At 40.9% G+C, this 21,415-nt stretch overlaps 1 protein-coding gene across 1 annotated transcript in view; it reads left to right on the top strand.

Annotated features, from left to right (window-relative positions):
- The window catches only part of LOC149197068 (splicing factor U2AF-associated protein 2-like), a 193,490-nt gene that overhangs the window by 92,500 nt on the left and 79,575 nt on the right, over positions 1-21,415 (top strand). The window contains exons 8-10 of the mRNA XM_089405737.1: positions 7,666-7,742; positions 8,016-8,096; positions 17,228-17,319. Coding sequence (XP_089261863.1) covers positions 7,666-7,742; positions 8,016-8,096; positions 17,228-17,319 — 250 coding nt within the window. The remainder of the gene's footprint in view (positions 1-7,665; positions 7,743-8,015; positions 8,097-17,227; positions 17,320-21,415) is intronic.

The following is a 21,415-nucleotide window of genomic DNA, read 5'->3' on the forward strand; positions in this document are numbered from 1 at the left end:
CCTGGTGAGGAAGAGGTCTATACCTTCCCCCTTCTGCATCCTGATGCATCTCAGCTTCTACTCTAAGTACATCTTCCACTGCTCGGAAGTACCTTCGTATAGCGTGGAGAGAGTCTCCCACATCTCTTTGGCCGTTCCCTTGGCCGCTATATGTAAGACAGTATGATCCCGAACTCCATCTAGGATCAATGTCTTTGCCCGTGCCATCTTCTTCTTCTACTCTTTCAACTGATTTGCATCCGTGGGAACTGCTACCACTACATCAATATATGTTTTCAGGGCAAACTCATCTAGAAGGAAGGACATCCTTGCCTTCCAAATGACATAGTTGGAAGCCCCATCCAACCTATCCTGACCATGAAGCTCTGTAGTGGCTATCTCAACAAAATGTCGAAAATCTCCTCTTTCCTTCTGCTCAACTGCTGCTCTACTATTCACACTCCCTTCTGGAGTGAGAAGATCTGCTCACAATGACTGTTGATTTACAAGGAAAAATTGAACTTTTTGAGACTAAAAGTTCCCTAAAGAAAATTTTTCCTCTGAGTGTGCTCTTCTTCTTTCCACTCGATGTTGGCTCTGCTCTAGCAAGCTGCTGAAAAACCACTGTGTCCAACTAGAGATTTGCTCCACGAAAAACACTGAGTTGCTCCCTCTGCCTCTGGAATCACTTGATTTGGAGAGATCGATTTTTTCTGTCCCATACTCAGAAAAATCGAATCTCCTCAAGTAACTCGACCTCTTGGCAAAGTGACTGCGTTGCCCCTGAGAATTTCGATTTGTTGCCCACACTGAACAACAAAATTCCTTCTCTCTTCACCTCTGAGCTCTCCGACTGATCAATTGCGCTTTGATACTGTTGATTTGTGGTAGCATCGGATGTGATCTAGCCATGTAAATTGGTGGAGAGGCTAAAGCACATGAGATTTCCAAGAACCAGAAATGGTTTGGGGAAATTCCACCCGGTTAGAGAGATATTAAAATAATTAACATTTTTAATGGAGTTCCTAAGTCTAAACTTAAGAAAATTAAAATATTAATGGGTATTAATATAAAACTGAGTGAGAATGTTCTAAATGACATGGATGAAGCCAAATCTAATCTTAGCTGTTGATTAGAGACTTAATCTCAGCCGTTGAAGACTCAACAGGAAAAGTATAAGAGGAGGCTTGAGGTGTAGTTGGAGATACACCAAGATTGATCAGTCAGTTTGATTTTATGGAGCAGGGTTTGCTGAGAAAATTCGAACAAGTGATCTGAGTTGCAGCGAGGAGTAGTGAGTACGTAGCAGAGAGGTAGAGATAGTGCCAGAGGGTCAGAGCAGTGACTGAGGAGGCTACACAGAGGTAACAGGAGCCATGCAGAGGCAGCTAGAGACTGCACAGAGGCTGAAGGGCTTGCGCTGGCGATGCAAAAGGCCAGAGAGCTGACACAGAGAGGTAGAGATAGTACCAGAGAGTCAACATAGTGACTGAGGGGGCTACACAGAGGTAGTAGGAGCCATGCAGAGGCAACTGGAGACTGCGCAGAGGCTGAAGGGTCTGCATGGGTGACGCAAACAGCCAGAGAGTTGAGGCAGAGAGGTAGAAGGTTGACGTAGGGCTTCCATTGCTGTGCAGAGGCTAGCAGGGCTGACACAGAGCCTTGGAGAAGCGTCGAAAGGATTTTCGTGGGGCAGACTAGTGCTGTGAAACTGAATATTTGCTTCCGAGGAGAGGTATTACTGCCGTGTAACAATCTCTGTTGGCTGAGCCAGATCGACACCCTAGTTGTACTTAAGAAATCTGCATAATAATAAAACCCTTAGAATTGTTGCACTGGTTTTCCCACATTGGGTTTTTCCAGGGACGATTGTCCAAAAATAACGGTGTCCCTTGTGTGTTTTTCTAGTATTTCAGTTGATGATCTGTATATGAGTTGAGACTGCATTTGTGTTTATTTTCAACATTTATATGTATAAATAACTTGTTAATGGAATAAACAAGTAGGTGAAATAAACCAGATAATGCAGTAGAGGGAGTCGCTGCCTTGACGGATTTCTAGCCAAGAAATCCAGATTCGAGTTACAGTTGCAAAGAGGATTGGAGAGGAGTGGTTCGACAGTTGGCGAGAATATTTCCAACAGGGAAATCAGGACTTAGAGGGAGATTTCCAGGAGGGAAGTCGAATCTGAGAGGGAGTCCAGAAGAGGAGCAGAGATAGCAATGAACGGACTGAGGGACCAGGACAGGTTGGATGGGGCCTCCAACATTGTCATCTGGAAGGCTAGGATCCTGTCTGTTCTGGATAGACATCGCATCAAGGGCTTCACCTTGAGAACTGTGGCTATCCTAGTTGACCTAGCTGATAATGAGAAGTATGGTGTTAAAATTGGCAACTAGGGCCAAACTCCATGTGGGTCACCTTATTTATGGAAACTAATATTTTTCTTGGATTCCTCTCATCGAGAGGTGTAGGATTGATCTAACGATCATCCGATTCCGACATGTATTCATGGAGATATGAATTTACTTGTATTTCTTGACAATTTGTCAAGGTCGGCCAACAAGTAAAATAGTTAAGCGCGCTTGAGCCAGAGGAGCTCTGGGATGGGTGACCTCATGGGAAGTCCTGGTTACCGGGTGCAAGCCCCAGAAGTGATGATTGATGCTATGTGATTCGTTCTCCACATTTCACTAGTTTCAATCCCACTTCTTCACCCCTGTGAGCATCACCCGATGCAATGAGTGCTAAGTGAACTATTCAAAAATCATGAGAAATTAGTCAGTTACGACTACCTCTCATGGAAATGGTCATACGTTTGAATGACTTACTTAACGCAGTTGAATCCCAAAAAATGATATCTAAGTAAAATAGTGTTTTACACCCCCAGCTTATCCTCATCATGGCATATAAGAAGAGACCTTGAGGCATTATGATGCTCATCTCACCATCTCATTCCTCTCTCTCCTAGTCTCTTGGGTATGCGTAGGAGGGGGAAGGCACTCACATGGGGGAAAGGAAAGACGCAGGTCTGTTTTAGGGCAACGTTGACCTAGGGTTGACCATGAAGCAGCAAGACTGTTTTATGCATGCGTTGAACAACGAAGAGGAGGTTTGACTGCGTTCTTGGGTTGGGCAGCCTCTCCTAGGCTAGCCGCATTGCTCTATAGCTAAACGTTGGCCTGTTTGACCACGAATTTGACCAATGTTGACTAGTGAGGGCTGGTTACAGGACTACTGATATATTGGCAGCTGTTTGACCATATTTTGTGGACTGTTTTGGGCTACTTTCTATTGTTGTTGGAGGCCGAGTTCTCCTAGGTTGACTTGAGGTCATTTGGGAGCTGTTTGACCATCTTTGACCTTGTTGGTTAGGATTGTGCTGCTGCTGTTGTAAAATCACAGATTTGTGATATTGTACTATCTCTCTCTCTTCGCTGAATTATTGAAGAATTGATCAAAGGGTTTCCCCGCATTGGGGTTTTTCCCTGGCTGGTGCCACATCTTGTGTCTTTTGTCTTGGCTTGTATTTTGTTGTTTACATTTATGTTCTATGTGCATTTTACTATCATGTTGATGTGATTGCAATATTGGAAATTGATATTGTGCTAATAAGAAGATTTGAAGTAAATTGCTCTTAAGCATAGAACATACCATAATTTAACATATGAGGATACAATGGCGAAGGCAAAGTGCATAATGCTTGATGGGGTCAAGGATCATGTCGTACCACATATTGCTGAGAAGAAAATGGCAAAGAAGATGTGGGATACTTTGACGACATTGTATCAGGGCACCTCCGTGCAGTGGAAGATGCTATTAGAGAATCAGCTGCGGTCATATCAGATGAAAAAGGGGGAGCAAATAGATCTATACGTCCTCAAATTGCAGGAGATTCGGGACCAACTTACTTCCATAGGGGCCATGCTAGATCAAGAGTTCATGGTGAGGACTGCCTTGAATGCTGCAGTCTCCGAGAATTGGGAGACATTTGTCCAAAGCATTTTGGGCAGAGTTAATCTTCCAGGATGGGAAGAGATGCGGGCAGCTCTTCGCCAAGAAGAGATCAGACGGTTGACCAAGGCAGTTAGTAGTAGAAAAGGGGGTTGAGTCAAGAAAGAGGAGGAGGATGCGACTCTGGCATTTGCAGGGCAACAGGGGAAGAGGAAGAAGAAGGACATCTCCAAGGTGAAGTGCTTCCATTGTGGGGAGCTGGGTCATTAAGCAACCCAGTGTCCCAGGAAGAAGAATAAGGGAGTGGCTTCTAACTCCAAGGCAGCTTCGGCTAAGGCGGAGCAAGAAGTCGAGACTGATAACGACTGTGCCATGAGTGCTCATGCACCGCTAGAGAAGAGGTGGGGTGATATCGAGCTGTAGTCAGGTGGACTACAGAAGATGAGGGGCAGGATCCTTGAGGTACCCAAACTCTTGGATCATATCCGGCTACGGAAGCCTCGAATGATAGTAGCAGGATGACGGATGTCGTGTAGAAGCAAGATGCGATGAAGTGACAAGGTAGTGATAGAGTGCAGAGGTTTGTAGCAGTGCAGTGGGGGTTGCAGCAGTGCGAGAGGCACAAAGGTGGTTGTAGCAATGCAGAGGTAGCAAAGAAAGAACCAGATAGCAGCAAAGGTAGCTTCAACATCAGGAGGCTACCAGATTGACAAGGATGTCAGGGTTTGGGTAGATTAGTTACTTCTCGGTAACTGAGTTGCAGTGCGGTGTCCATTTCTCATCGTATGATCCACATCTTTTCAAGATGAAAACCCTTTTTCAGGGACGAAAATTATCTGTCATGATAGGTTTCAGGCAAAACATTTGTTATGACGGACAATTAGCAGTGGCAGCGCTATGGGCAACATAAGCAGCATGTTGAGAGGGAGGTGCAGTACAGATGTAGTAGTGGTAGTGGCAGAGCTATGGGTCAAGCCAAATCTAATCTTAGCCGTTGATTAGAGACTTAATCTCGGTTGTTGAAGACTCAACAAGAAAAGTTTAAGAGGAGGCTTGAGGGTTAGTTGGAGATACACCAATATTGATCAGTCAGTTCGATTTTCTGTAGCGGGGTTTGCTAAGAAAATTCGAACAAGTGATCTGAGTTGCAGCAAGGGGCAGTGAGTACATAGCAGAGAGGCAGAGATAGTGCTAGAAGGTCAACGCAGTGACTGAGGAGGCTACGTAGAGGCAACAGGAGCCACGCAGAGGCAACTAGAGACTGCGTAGAGGCTGAAGGGCTTGCGTGGGTGACGCAAAAGGCCAAAGAGCTGACACTGAGAGGAAAAAGGCTGACGCAGGGGATTCCAGAGCTACGCAGAGGCTAGCAGGGTTGACACAGAGTCTTGGAGAAGTGCTAGAAGGATCTCGTGGCATAGACTAGTGCTGAGAAGCTGAATATCTGCTTCTGAGGAGAGGTATTACTGCCGTATATCTCTGTTGGGTGATCTAGTTTGACACCCTAGTTGTACTCAAGAAATCTGCAGAATAATAAAACCCTCAGAACTGCTGCACCAGTTTTCCAGCATTGGGTTTTTTAGGGGACGATTGTCCAAAAATAACAGTCTCCCTTGTTTGTCTAGTATTTCTGTTGCTAATGTGTATATGAATTGAGATTGCATTTGTGTTTATTTTCAGTATTTATATGTATAAATAACTTGCTAATGGAATAAACAAGTAGGTGAAATAAACCAGATAATGCAGTATTTCTGATGTGTTAGATTTAGAAATTTCAACAGATATCATGTGAAAATTCAAAAAACCAGAATCCTATTGCAGCAATTGGAAATTATTCTCCTAATTGTCAATTTAATTTAACAATTTATTTACTGTTTGCTACAAAAAATTATGAATAAATCACACTGCAATCTACACATAAAACCGCAGAAAAAGAACCGCTGGAAGAAATGCTAGTACACACATAAAAATAACACAGTTATTTTTGGACAGGTATCCCTGGAAACACCCAACTTAGGAAAACTTGTGCAGCAACTGAGGGTTTTATTATTAAGCAGCAACGAAATAATCTGAGTATAGCTGGATGCCGAAATTGGCAATGCTACAGAGAAACACTGGCAAGAAAAATCTAGTGAGAAAAATTCCTCACTCCACAGGCAAATCTAGGCCCTGACCTCAACTCAAATTGAGCCGTCCAAACTGGATCTACGCACCTACTGCCTCACCCTAGCACTGTCCCTTCTGCATTCAGTTCGAACCAACCTTTCCTCAAGCTGTCTGGTCTACTGTTGTCTAGGAAAATGTCTCTCTTGGCCTCTGGAAGCTCTGCCTAGCTTTTGGCATTGAAACTCGTCTATCCCTAACAGATTCCAAATTGCCTTTCGAGGCTGCCGCGCTGCTTCGCGTCAACCTCACTGTGGCTCTCTTGCCTCTCTACAAATGCACTCACCAGATCTAGAAACCTTTCTCCAATTTCACTGCCTCTGCCCCTCTCTCACTGCTTCAATCTCATTGGTTCCCTCTCCTGCAACTGACTACTGGTATTCTGGAAATCGACCTACTCATGAAATTGAACCTCTCAAGTGTCCTCTCCATCACCACATCGACCTCATCTTATAATTCTCTGTTGGAGCACCAACGACCAAGATTAAAACATAATCAATGGCTAGGATCATCTTGTAGTCGATTCGTGTGAGTTTCTAGATCATTCACGCCTTGACCATATTCCTTAGGTTTAGATGTAGTATTTAAAAACTGGTTAATAATTTAATTAGGTCATTTCTAGGCGGAATTTCCAAAAACAATTTCTGGGTTTTGGAGATCTCATGTATTCTAGCCTCTCCACAAAATTTCAAGGCTAGAACACATTCGGTGCTACAAAAAGTAACAATTCCTTCATAAGGCCTCAATGAAGGATGTCCATGAAAGTGCGAAGTGAGCTCAAATGTCCAAGGGAAGAACACTGAGCCTGCAATTAACTGAAGTCAAACATCTATTGGGCAAGCTATCTCAATTATGCATATCCACTATAGACCACCTCTCATGCTATAATGCGTCTTGGCCCATGCAAGGGCTCAGTATACACCATGTACCCCAAATCTCATGAAGCACCCCCAACCATGGTGTAAATACTTGAGGAAGCCAAAAATGTAACACATATGCTCTATTTTTGATGACAACCCATAGATCTTGTTTGTATCTTGGAAGGTGGTAAGAAAATTTCATTTCATTTCCTTCCATTTATTGTTCAGGGTATTGGTCACTATTTTCTCCCCCAGATTCCTCAAATTTGTGTTTTCACACCAAAGATTTAAATTTTATCCACCTTGTGAAGTTCCAATTTTCCTTCAAATTGTTACTTGCTTTTGATGATGTATATTGATATGTTGCTAAGGTCTTGACAGAAACTGGTACGTCTACTAGATATTACCTTGGGCTTGCTTGGAGAAACTGTAAACTTTAAAGCCTGCTATTAATTTCTGATGAAGCTATATTATATTTCTGCTCTTATATAGTAAATTTGATGCTCTTCTATTCATTTCTGTTGGGTTGTATAATCTATTACCATTTATTATAAACTGATGACCGAGAGTAATGTTATTTTATTTCATATTAATATTGGATTGACTCTGTGATACATACCTCTATTATTCATTTTTTTAGATAAATATACTCTCTGGTTAGTTAAGGGAATGTGCTAAGATACATTAGTGCTTTGCTGTATCTTTGGTTTAGGTGGTTTTGATGATGCAAAAAGGATAGTGGCAACATCTGTGCTGTTGAAGAACATGTTTAGACCAGCTGAATTACGGGTGAGTAATACTCCCATTAGTGTTGGATTTAATTGGTGAAGTGGGCATGTGCCCTCTGGAATTTGTAAAATTTCATCTGGTCTCCATGTTAAATGATTGTCTCTGTATCAGTCCCACCTTTGTAAGCAATGCAAGTCCATGACTGATGGTTTAGTTTTATGAGACAAAATTTCTTACTTTGAATTTTCAGATCGTAATTTATTAAGATTTTTCTGAGACACTGCTTTCATATGTTTTCATGTGTTATCAATGGATCTGCTATCATTTTCACAGTCAGACACGAATCTACTGTCAGATTTAGAGGCTGATATAGCAGAAGAGTGCAGTAAGATTGGTCCAATAGAAAGGATAAAGGTAAGAACTTTCCATTAGCATTATAACTGTTGTTGTGTCGTAAGTTACATTCTTAAAGGTGTTGTTCTTTCTTAAAGCATTCAATACGGATTGGAGCTTCAATCAAGTACAGTTAATCTAAATATATAATCTTTATTTTTTTAGACCTGCAACATAGATTGGGGATTCAGTCACCTATGGTTAATTGAAATATATTAAGGAAGCAGGAAATGTTTCGAAGATGGAATTTTAACTTTTAATACCAGATCTGATTTATTTCTCTCCACAATTGTTTTATACTCAGAAAAATATTGATGCTCAAGTAATTTCTGGAGTTGCTGGAAAACAAATATTTTGGTATTTAGAACTTCATAATAAAATTATGCAGCTGAAATTAATAGGAAAATCAACCACAGGCAGCAGGAATTTTCTGGCCAATAAATCTTCTTTCACTGTTATTTATCTGGAAAATTAGGCCTTGACCAGCAGAGGAATACATAGAAATTACAGCAATAAATTGAACCTGCAAACAGCCCTTTGGATTTTGACCTATGGAAATCGGCTGCTCTGGAAGATAAATCGACCCTGGCAGATCTCGGTGTACCTGCAAATTTTGGCCATCCTGACTCGATGGCCTGTGCACTGGAAGTCTCGTCTCCCTAGCTGAAATCTGTTCTCCAAGTCTTGGTCCCATAGTAAATTCGGCCTCCACGCAACCCAATTGGAAAAGCTTGGGCCCACAGTCTCGGCCTGTACAGGAATTTCATCCTCTCTGCTTCAAGTCTCAGCCTCTCTCTGAGAACTCGGGTTTCACAAATTTCCCTTCTGGAAATTCTCTGCTACACACTTTCTCCTTTTCAGTCACTGAGCCTCCCATTTGTTGAGAAGGTTGTTTCTTCAATCACAATGTGTCTTCACCTCTCCCTTAAGCTTATTTTATTATTTCATCTTGAGCTAAATGTTAATCAAGGTTGTCATTGATGTCAATATGGTACTATTGGGATGGCAAATATTCTTGTGATATCATAACCTCATGCATATTATGATGATGTCCTTGCTCATGATGACAAGTCCCTCTTGTTTGATAAGGATGCCATTAATGAAGATGTCAAGCTATTAATGATGCCATTATGATGTGAAGAAGTCTTGTCCTAGATGCCTATTGTTCATAATGTCCTAGATGTCCTTGAATGAAGAAGCCCTAGAAATCATGATGATGCCCTTACTCTTGATGAAGAAGTCCTTGTTGATTCTAATAGTGACTCTTGATGAAGAAGCTCTCCTTGTGATGATCTAGCCCTTGCCCTAACAAATTGATGAATGCTACAAGTACATACGGTTAATGACATATCACTGCACTATCATAATGACCACACTTGATGATGGCACTTGATGATGGTCTTGATGACATGATTGGAAGACTGCGTTGGAGCTCTCCTAATGGGAAATTTATGCTGCACTATGACTTATCACTGCACAAGTTGTTGGAATTTCTAAGTTTAACCCATTAGAAATTCTTCCTGTACTATCTAGTTTATTTCTTCTTACTTGTTTAATTACTTAACAAGTTATTTACCATGTAGATACTAAAAATAAACACAAGTACAATATCAACATCTACAGATCATCAACTGAAAGAAAACAAGCACACAAGTGACACCGTTATTTTTGGACCAATGTCCCTGGAAAAATCCAATGCGGGAAAACCAGTGTAGCTATTCAGAGGGTTTTATTATTATGCAGTTTTCAGAATACAACCAGGGTGCCAGAAATGGCTCACCCAACAGAGAATGCCCTTGGCAGTAGTACTTCTCCTCGGAGACAAATATTTCGGCTGATCAATCACTGGATGAACGATCCCACATCAACAATTGCAGCTTCACTGCTTTGCGTCACTCTGATAGGGACTGCGTCACCCTTCCCGGCTCACTAGCACCCAGTCTGCCCTGTGAAAACCTCTCAACGTTGCCCCTTGGCCCCGCGTCAGCTCTGCTAGCCTTTGCGTCAGCTTCTGGAGCCTCTACGTTTGCCCTTAGACCCTTTGCGTCGCACACGTTGGCCTCTCCTGGCTCTGAGCAGCTCCTAGCTGCCTCTGTGTAGTACCCAGCTGCCTCTGCGTGAACCTCTCCCGGCTCTGCGCTATCTCTCTCGTACCAACTCTGCCTCTTTGCTATGTATTCACTGCCTTTCGCTGCTGATCATTGATTCTCTCTCTCTTAGCGAACCCCGCTCTAGAGAATTGAATCACTGATCACTCTGGTGTGTTCTCCAATTGATCCTCAAGCCTCTTCTTATACTTTTCTTGTTGGTCCATCAACGACCGAGATTAAATCTTTAATCAACGGTTAAGATTAGATTTGGCTTGATCCATGACTTTTGGAACCTTCTAACCTAGTTTTATATTAATACCCATTAATATTTTATTTTTCCTAAAAGTTTAGACTTAGGAACTCCATTAAAAATATTACTTATTTTAATATCTCCCAAACCAGTTAGAATATGCCCAAACTATTTCCAGGTCTTGGAGATCTCATGCGCTTTAGCCTCTCCACCAATTTTCATGGCTAGAGCACATCCGATGCTACCCTAAATCAACACTCCCTCTTAGCGAGGACTGTGTTCTATTAATACTCCACACTGAGTATCACTCTGATTATCCAGCATCGGTCTTTGTGCTGATGCTAGGCCTCCCCGCCCAACATCCTCTGCACTGTCGCCCACGACCCTGCCACTGCTACTGCTGCTTCTGTACGGAAATTCCCTATGCATCTGTGCTGTTGTTGGCCCATCCTCCCAACACTGCATCTGCACACTACATCTGCACTACATCCCCTCTCATCATGCAATATCATGTTGCCCATAACAACGCCACTGCTAACTGCTGCACTGCAACTCAGTTACTGAGAAGTAAGTAACTGATTCACCCAACTTTTGAAATCCCTGTCAGGCTAGAAACACTACCGATGCTGAAGCTCCCTCTGTCGCTAGCAAGTGCTCCCTCTACTGACCTCTGCATTGTTGCAACAACTCCCTGCATCTCACACCATTGCACACCTCTCTCCTGCACTCGTGCAACACTCCTGTGCCTCTCGCACTGTTGCAGCCTGTTAGCCTCGTGCTGTCCCGAGACTCTTGCACTATAACACTCTCTGCTGCTCCATCTGCATCCATCTCTACCGACATCCGTCAGTCTTGCTACTCCTCTTCGGGGCTCTCGTAGCAAGGTATAATCCAAGAGGTTGGGTACCTCAAGGATCCTGCCTCTCATCGCTTGTAGTCCTCCTGATTACAGCTTGATGTCTCCCCACTTCACAATCGTCATCCTCCTCGGCTTCTTTCTCCGCCCACGCTGGCACTGCCTTGGTCTCAAAAGCCTCTCCCTTACTCTTCTTTGTAGGACACTGGTTTGCAAAATGACCCAGTTCCCCACAATGGAAGCATTTGACCTTGGAGAGGTCCTTCTTTTTTCTCTTCTCCTGCTTTCCTGCAGATGCTAGTTGCATCCTCTTCTTCCTCCTTCTTGATTCTGACCCCTCTGCCGCTATTCCCCACCTTGGTCACTGGTCTGAGCTCTTCTTGATGAAGAGCCGCCCACAGTTCCTCCCAATCTGGAAGGCTCGACCTGCCCAGTATGCTTTGGACAAATACCGTCCAATTCTCTGAGACTGCGTTCAATGTGGTCCTCACCATCAATTCTTGATCTGGCGTGGCCCCTATGGAAGTTAGCTGGTCACAGATCTCCTTCAATCGCTCGAGGAAGTCATCTATCTGCTCTCCCTTCTGCATGTGGTATGACCACAACTGATTTTGAAGTAACATCTTTCTTTGCACGGAAGTATGCTGGTACAATTTCTTCAGGGCATCCCACATCTCATTTGCCGTATCCTTCTCGGCAATATATGGCACCACATGATCCTTGACCCCATCAAGGATGATGCACTTCGCCCTAGCCATTGCCTCCTCGTACTTCTCATTTTCAGCTGGGTCAACTGGGATAGCTATTATTTTCAAGGTGAAGTCCTTGATGCGATATCTGTCTAGAATGGACAGGATCTTGGCCTTCTAGACCACGAAGTTGGATGTTCCATCCTACCTATCTTGATCTCTTAGTCCATTCACGGCCATTATGCAGCTCTTCTTCCGACTCCTCCAAGTCTTTCTACTTCCCTCCTTGAAGTCCTCTGTTTGACTCCTGCGGAGTCTCTCAACTTCCCGTCTAGAAGTTCTTGGTTCGACTCCCTTTGAGTCTCGATTTCCCTTTTGGAAATCCCTCCTCCTTGGTCTTGCCCTGTTAGGTACTATTCTGACCACAGTACCCTACCAGTGTCGTTGCGCAAATTACTCGCAACCTCCTATACCCCAACAACTTAGCCTTTGCATCGCCTTTCTCTGGCCCAGAATGATGACACAATCCCTCTGTGTCACTCCTTTCTCTGTTGTCCTGCAATGATCAGCTTTGTCACTCGGGACAACTGAATCTGCTACAAATGCTCTGCTCGACTGATGCCTTCAGTTTTCCTATGATTTGCAACCATACTTTGATACCATGTTGGAATTTCTAAGTTTAACCTGTTAGAAATTCTTCCTGTACTATCTTGTTTATTTCTTCCTACTTGTTTAATTACTTAACAAGTTATTTACCATGTAAATATTGAAAATAAACACAAGTACAATATCAACATCTACAATTGAAAGAAAACAAGCACACAAGTGACACTATTATATTTGGACCAATGTTCCTGGAAAAACCCAATGCGGGAAAACCAGTGCAACTATTCAGAGGGTTTTATTATTATGCAGTTTTCAGAATACAATCAGGGTGCCAGAAATGGCTCACCCAACAAAGAATGCCCTCGGCAGTAGTACCTCTCCTCGGAGACAGATATTCTGGCTGATCAATCATAGGATGAACGATCCCTCATCAACAATTGCAGCTTCACTGCTCTGTGTCACTTTGATAGGGACTGCATTACCCTTCCCAACTCACTAGCACCCAGTTTGGCCCACGAAAACCTCTTGGCACTGCCTCTTGGCCCCGCGTCAGCTTTTGGAGCCTTTGCATCAGTGCTTAGACCCTATGTGTCACACGTACTGGCCTCTCTTGGCTCTGTGCAACTCCGCACTGCCTCTGCGTAGCACCCAGCTGCCTCTGCATCAACCTCTCACGTCTCTGCGTAGCACCCAGCTGCCTCTGCATCAACCTCTCGCGTCTCTGCCTTGTCTCTCTGGGACCAACTCTGCCTCTCTGCTATGTATTCACTACCTGTCGCTGCTGATCACTGATTCTATCTCTCTTAGCAAACCTTACTTTAGAGAATAGAATGAGTGATCACTCTGGTGTGTTCTCCAACTGACCCTCAAGCCTCCTCTTATACATTTCTTGTTGGTCCATCAACGGCCGAGATTAAATCTCTAGTCAACGGCTAAGATTAGATTTGGCTTGATCCATGACTTTTGGAACCTTCTAACCTAGTTTTATATTCATATCCATTAATATTTTATTTTTCCTAAGTTTAGACTTAGGAATTTCATTAAAAATATTAATTATTTTAATATCTCCCAAACCGGTTAGAATCTGCTCAAACTATTTTTGGGTCTTGGAGATCTCATGTGCTTTAGCCTCTTTACCAATTTTCATGGCTAGAGCACATCCGATGCTACCCCAAATCAACACAAATATATGATGACATTGTTGGATAGTTGGATATAGGATGATACACTCATATTGGATACAGTCATGATATCACTTATAATAATATTGTTGAGCCAAACAACGACAATGCCATGCTGTCCCAAAAAATAGAAAAGTGTTGCTGTCCTAATCACCTCTGCACATAAAAAAATTCAAGGGCAGTCACAAAGAAAAATAATTTGACACCTTGGAGGCATCTTTCCACAATGAGTCCCATACTATCTTAAAGATGATTTTTCCTCTTTCTAATGAGCTATTACTTGCCCCCAAACTCCCGGTGGTTGATGAGATACTGAAATTTTAAGGTAAAAACATATATATTTGCAGGCTAGCCAACCTACACTTTGTCACTCATGTCGGCCTCCCTCCAGACTGACATGACTCTCCATCAGACGTTCAAACAAGTATGCATACCCATCTGAGCTCGTTCTTTTTAGCCATAGATCTGCGGTCAAGAAGAAGGAATAATAGTTCGGATCTGAGATGAATAAGGTGCAGAGCAGAGCAAAGAAATGAAAAACAAGGTCGAAATCTTGACTAAGAGACAATCAGTTTTGTGGCTCAATTAAGTCTGCAAAAAAAATAAAATCTGTGTAGTGAGCTGAACCTGTGATGAAACCAGTGACAACAGAAGTCCGAATCTGTGGTGGCTTGTAAATCTAAACTATTACAGAAGTCTGAATCTTGTGTGACAAAAATCAGACCTGTACTTAAAAGCTCAGACCTGTGGGAACAACACTTTGGAACTTGTGAAGAAACTCTTGGACCAAACTTGGCTCTTGGCAGTTCAGAAGTATTTGAAAACATTTGCAGTTCAGAACTGTTTGAAGACATTCTTGATTGGGCAAAATTGTTGAGCTTGTTTGGGCAGTTTTATTGGGCTTGATTGAGCTGACTTGTGGGCTTACTTCGTGGACATTTTGAAGGAAACCTTAGTGACATTTTTGAAGACATCTGAGTGTATTCTTGAAGGGTTCATTTGAGTGTTTTGGAAGCCATTATTTTGGGAAGCCTTGAGCTTGTTGGAGACCATTTTGAAGATCAGTTTTGGAGCATACTTTGAGGAGTATTGCTTGGACTTTCATTTGGAGCAGCTTATTGAAGACAATTGGAAGAATAATAGAAGTTGACCTTGGAGACATTTTTGGAGACCTTGATGCATGATTGAAGCCCTCATGGAGTAACCTTGGAAAAGTATGATTGGGTATTATGAAGAGCTGTGGAGACAACTTCTAAAGAGATCAAGGTTGTCATTGATGACATGATGTGAAAACTAAAGCAAAGACTAAGCGAAGATTGACAGTGCTCGTTGAACAAGACATAGGGAGCCGTGAAGTATAACCAGAACACATTTTGACGTAGTGAAGCTAAGGGTTGGAGCCTTGAAAAGACAAGGTTGGTGCCTTGGAGGATAGGGTTGGAGCCCTAGAGGATCGTAGTCCTCAAGAAACTAGGTCGGAGCCTGAACCAGATATAGGGTTGGAGCCCTTGAGGTTGGTGCCTCAAAATTGACAAGGTTGGAGCCTTGGAAGTCCTAGTTGGTGCTTGGCAAATATAGGTTGAACCCTGGGAGATTGAAGATCAGTGTCTTCATCTAGGGTTGGAGCCTTATATATACTGTATTTGATTTAAAGAAGAAATTAATAAAAACATTTATTCTTATTGTTCATTTTGTGTTCTAAATATAAGTGATCTAACTGGTAAAAGTAACAATTGAAAAGAAATACTGATTCACCCCCCTTGTTAGTGTTTCCAACACTAAATCCCTAATATTCAATCTCCAAGGTGATAGATGGTTGACATTAATTCCTAACCCACTTAGACCAATTGTAGAGATTATAAGTAAGTCATTTAAATAATGAAATTATATATCCTTAGAAACTTAGATTAATAGCCCACATTAATCAATAAAATTAATTAATTTGCTTTTCTTGAAGTAAACTTAGGGAAAAAATTATAATAACACTTTCCTCAAGAGGCAACTTTGACAACTTTTGAATCGCTGACACTTGGCCTACGCAGAAGCACCTGCCTGAGTGAATAACATCAACAGGAAGCAGGGGTGAAAGGCCCCAGAAACACCTATGAAACGATTTTGGGGCACTCTAGAAACGAGAATTTCTTGGAAGCATTTTTTGAAAAATTTCCCATCAAAAAAATCATGAAATGACATATAATAATCAATTAAAAAATAAAACCATGCCCCAGGAAAAAAGGACCAACAATCAAATGACCTATTTGTGGGTAAATAACCATAAAACAGCCAAAAACACCAAATAAAAATCAAAATATTAGCACCGAGCAATGTGCAGACCATGGCTATGAATTATTTTTTACAGTTTTTCATTTACTAATATATCTCAATATTTATTTTCCCCATTTATGAAAATTTTAAAAGCACTGTTTCTAAAATTCATACTGGTTTTGGAAAATGAAACTGTTTCTGCATTTCATTGACTTAGAAATGTCTTGTTGATTTTTTTGATTCTTTCAAAAGTTATGTTCATCCTCAGTATGCCGTTCAAAGACGAGTCACTGCCTAGTAGCCTACAGTATTGCGTTTCATATCATTATTGCGCTGTGTTTCTTTTCTAGGAGAAATTTCTCATAACATCTACTCTCCACAGGCATTCCAATTTTACATGAGATGTTTTTATTGTAGATTTTCTGCAGTTCAATTTCTAATTAAAATAATCAGTTAATAATAACAATAATACTAATCTAATTTAAGGTCACAGCCAATCGAGATGCCAAATTGACTAATGAGAGACCCCCTTGTTTGTAGGACAAGAGATTCCATCTGTGCAGTGATAAATATGGAGTTGTACATACCCTACCCTCTGAATTTAAACTTGTGACCTCCAAGGAGGAAATACATATTCTTAACTATTAGGCTTCCTTATATTATGGCAATGCTAGCTTATGTTTTTGTGAGTAAGGGGAAATGCTTTTTTAATCTGTGGGTAGCTACGGATGCCATCTGTGCATTTATTGTGGTCCCACTGGAATGCGGAGAGCAATTAAACCTAGCCATCAGACACATAGAAGGTTGTATGCTAGTTGCAATTTGAATCTGGGTTGTTGGCATGGTGATGATGCCCAGTCTCAACCACTAGATAACAGTCAGACAAACAACAATCCTAGCTTAATGGATCAATGAGTGTATATTCTTTTTGTCTACTCAGATAGGACGGTATGCTATTTTACAGCATGTTGCTGACTTTTCTTTGACCTTTAAACTTTAAATTTCATTTTTGGGTCAAAAAAAAAAGTTTTATATTTTCATTGGAAAGTTTTTTTGTTTTTGGGTAACTTTCATTGTCATAATAGCAAGTCAAGACAGAAGTCTTTCTGTATGGTAAAAAGTGGAAAACATTGATATATTTGTGATTTGTGAAGTTGCTCTTTAAAAAGTATGTTAACATGATTAACCTAGGGATTCTTTTGTGGGTCAATGCAGGTCTATGAAAATCACCCATTGGGAGCTATTTTAGTGAAATTCAAGAATCGCCAAGATGGTCTGAAGTGCATACAAATAATGAACGGCAGATGGTAACTATTGTTGGAAAATATGAAAACTTGATGATTAAACTTATTTTCCTTAGCTTGATAATTACTTGTGATGTTAGATGTTCTTTTATTACTTCCTTGATTATGTTCATCAAGCAATTACCAAAAACAAAAAGATCACAAAGAGACAAAGTACAGAAGATATAGGCTCCAAGCCAGGCAAAAACCCCCCCAAGGGGGAAAACCCGGAAAATGCTTCTCTTCTTTTTTACAATCTGCTTATAAAAGAGACTTCCAAGAGCTAAAGACTTAAGCCAGTATACCTTCCAAGACCCAAGCCAACCCCCAGCAAGATCTACTAAATAACAACTTCCAGAATTTCGATGTTGCAACACTACCACTGCAATTTCGACCCCTGCAACAAAATTTCGGTCCCGCAACTTCGGCCCCCTGTAACTACTTCAGAATTTTGTCGTCTTGAAGTTGGCAACTTCACAAACCCTAGCGAGACAAAGAGAAAGATAACCTTTGATAGACTTCGACTTCTGCTCCTCTTCTTCGTCTTCCAGCTACTCTTCTTTCACCTTTTTGCTATTGCAGATCAAACTTGCTTGAGATGAGTGTCCAAATCAGGTCAAGTTCCCTCCTTTTTATAGCCTTTCTTGAGGTTTGAATAGCCCTCCCTTAGGTCGACTTGGTTTTTGGCTTATCCATGGCTTTTACATGATAAAATAAATATTTTCCTTCGTTACAATGAGTCCAAATAGGACTATGACACATGACCAATATTATTCTTTATCCTAGAATGACCTAGAAAGACCTAGAAGACCTAAAAGCACGAAGAACATGCTTAAGAACATGCTTTTGACTCAAAGTTGAGTATGAAACCCGTACTCCATGTTGTCGCGCAAACTGACACGACAACGCTCAGACCAGGGGCTGTCACTCTGATCCCCGGTCTCTCCGTTTAAGCCTGTCTCCCACGGCTAAGGGGGGTAGACCCTGAGGAAAGATAAAGGCCAACTGCCACAACAGCTGGGCCGGGAGAAGAGATGCACTAAAACGGGTTTATTTATTTGATAGACCAGTGCCTAAAAGGTGATTACTTGTTAGCTGATACAGAATATAAAACCACGAACAATGATCACTTATCATCAAATAGCCTGAACAATGCTTAAATATTCAGTAGAACCACAAAGATCATGGAACTCAACAATGATGTCCAGCCACTAAGAGAAATAAATTGCCTTAAATGACAGTGAAACCAGATACTTCTTTCATATTCAGACTTCAGCACGAAAGATATATAATGACAAGCAACTGAAGGTGACAAAAGCAATTCTCCTCAAAGAAATTTTTTATGCTTTTCGATTTTTTTTTTTTTTTTTATAATAAAAATAAAAAAATAAAAAATTCTAAACTATGAAAACTTTAAAACTAAATCTAAAATCTAAAGGACTTTTTATTTTTATATATATATATTTATTTTTTTTAAAACAAAAAATAAAACTAAAATCTAGAAATCTATTTAAAATCTAATCTAAATTTAAAACTAAGCTAAAATAAAAATAAGTTAAAATCTACAAATTTTAAAATCTAACAAATCTAAAATATAAAACAAACCTAAGCTAACCCCTTCTCATCACACAATTTTTTTTTTTTTTTTTTTTAATATTTGAAAATATAAATTTTTAAATCCAAGCTATACCTAAGCCAAACAAATTACAATCTAAATTAAACAAAAAATAAAACAAAGTACCAAAATCTATTTTAAATGTTAATGAAACTATGTAAATTTTAAATCCTAAACATCTAACCTACGCTTAACTCTAGACCCTACCAAACTATGAACCGAAACCATGAAACTCCAAAAAAAAACGATATGCAAAAATCGTGCGGCTCTTTTTTTTTAACGCGTGAATGCTAAACCCTGGCCATAGACAGAATTACGCTGCAAGGAGACAGAAACAAAGAAAAGACGGGGGTGCAGTGAGATTCAGCAAGTATGCAGGACGGATTTCGACAAGCAAGGGGCCGCAGGCCAAAACTCAGAAGGAAAGACGCACTCACGCAAACAGCTGGGCATAAATTCGATGTTTAATGCAAATGGGAGATGAAAAAAAAAAAACGCTGCAGAGATGTAAATCGATATTGGTAATACATGCAAAAGTACGATCACGACCCCCAAATCATAGGGCTCGATAACGGGATGCACAGTCAACAGCAAAAAATCGATTTTGAAATTCGTTTGACACACAGAAATTTGCCTGAAGATGGATGACGCAGCTGCAAACTGATTTTCCTTAGATTTCCAAATAAATTATTGAGGAAAATCAAATGCGATTCATGACAGCAGGTCCTTAGCTTCTGAGAGGAGAAATCGATGCATAAATGAGAGAAAAAGACAGCCTTTTGGAGCAAATCGATTTAAGCTTGCTTGGTTTGATGAAATTGCTGAATAAGTTCCACCAGAAATCAAATCATAAGCTACTCAAATCTGAAACCTAAACTGTGTATACATTCACACTTTCATTTTGTTTCAAAACTTTCTCTGTCATATTCAGTGTTGTGCTTGCAGTTTTAAAAGAACAGCAGGGTTTTGTAAATACCTGGGATGGTTTGGAACCTGCAGAACGCACCTTTTCACGCTTGACTCTCACTCTGGCGCAATGTGTTTTCAGCAGCAGCATGGGCCTTTGAAACCCTGGAAAACAGAAAAACAAGAGCCTAGCAGGGATATGCAAAACTTCAAAATACAACCCTTCAAAAGTAACCTAGAATCACAAAATTTTACAGCCCCAGAACAGCCAAATTTAACAATAATTGCAGCAATATTTTCGAAACATCAGAAATTTGAACTTTACTGTGAACAGAAAGAGAATCTCTCATGTAAAACAGAAAATAAAACTCTTAAAGATTAACCCAGGGCACAAATTATCTGGGCTCTGCACAGAACAGCCTGTGGGAGTCGGCTGGTTCAGCCCAGAACTTCCCCAAACGCCCACAAATAACCTTCACCTAAAAGTTTCCTGCACATCTCAAGCAAGCATCAGCAAAAAGGGCAAGAAATGCTGCTAGATTTCAAGAGAAAATGGAGATACCTGCCATTTTCCAGAAACCCTACAACATTCAGACCCAAGCACGTGAGCAAGATACCTGTACTCACAATGCTCCTAAAAAAAATCAGCTATTTTAACTGTTGAAAACTGAAATATGCAGAAATTCAAACACCTCACAGCAATTCCAGAGAGTAACACCAGCCAGTTTGAACCCCAAAGTCTTTTTATTAATCAGAAATCAGTTTACAAGAGAGCTTTCAGTACAGACTCACAGATCAGATAAACTAAAAATGACCCCCTAAGACCCTACATAAAGGAAATGATCCCAACGGCTAGTTTTGGGTGATCCACAAAAATATTATTATTTTATTTTTTAGGGTTTTTTTTTTTTATATATATATATATTTTTTATATATGAATTTATTATTTTTATTCATTAAAAAAAAATAAAAATAAAAATTTATTTTAAGATGGATCATCAAACGCAGCCGTTGGAATCATCACCTAGCACCTAGGACCTAGGACTCATGAGGGGATTTACAACATTTTCAACCCTCAAGACACATTTCATCATGATTTTTTACAATTTTTACAATTTACATCTCAAAGGGATGAATCCACTTAATACAGACCCTCATAGACCACCCAGATCTGCGACACAACTATAATCTAGCAGAGTAACACGCTAGGATTCTCCTAAAGTCCTAATGACGAAATGCATCCCGGCTTTGGGGTCGGGTTTGAAGGAAAACTCTGCCGATCCATGGATCGGTGAGACTAAAAACCTCCCGGGACGCAGATTGTCATTAGAAAGTTAGGTCCACCTAGGCAACTTTACATACATGACTCTGATCTGCTTAGATTATTTACAATTCAAACGTGCAGACTGGGTTTACAACAGGAAAAATCAAGCTGTCGATGACTGTAGGCTGGCACAGACATGTCGCTCAGGAGCTACCCTTCTCTGCCAACAGAAAGGAGATGTACTGCATGGGTAGTTGGCCAGTAGTGGTCAACATCTGGCTCTACTTGGGGACACGTTGCTGCACCGGTAGGAATGTGAGAATCCAGAATCTGCA

This window comes from Pinus tabuliformis, chromosome 2_2 (genome assembly GCF_031772625.1).
Source record: "Pinus tabuliformis cultivar Carrire ecotype Pingquan chromosome 2_2, CPIR1, whole genome shotgun sequence".
Taxonomy (NCBI): domain Eukaryota; kingdom Viridiplantae; phylum Streptophyta; class Pinopsida; order Pinales; family Pinaceae; genus Pinus; species Pinus tabuliformis.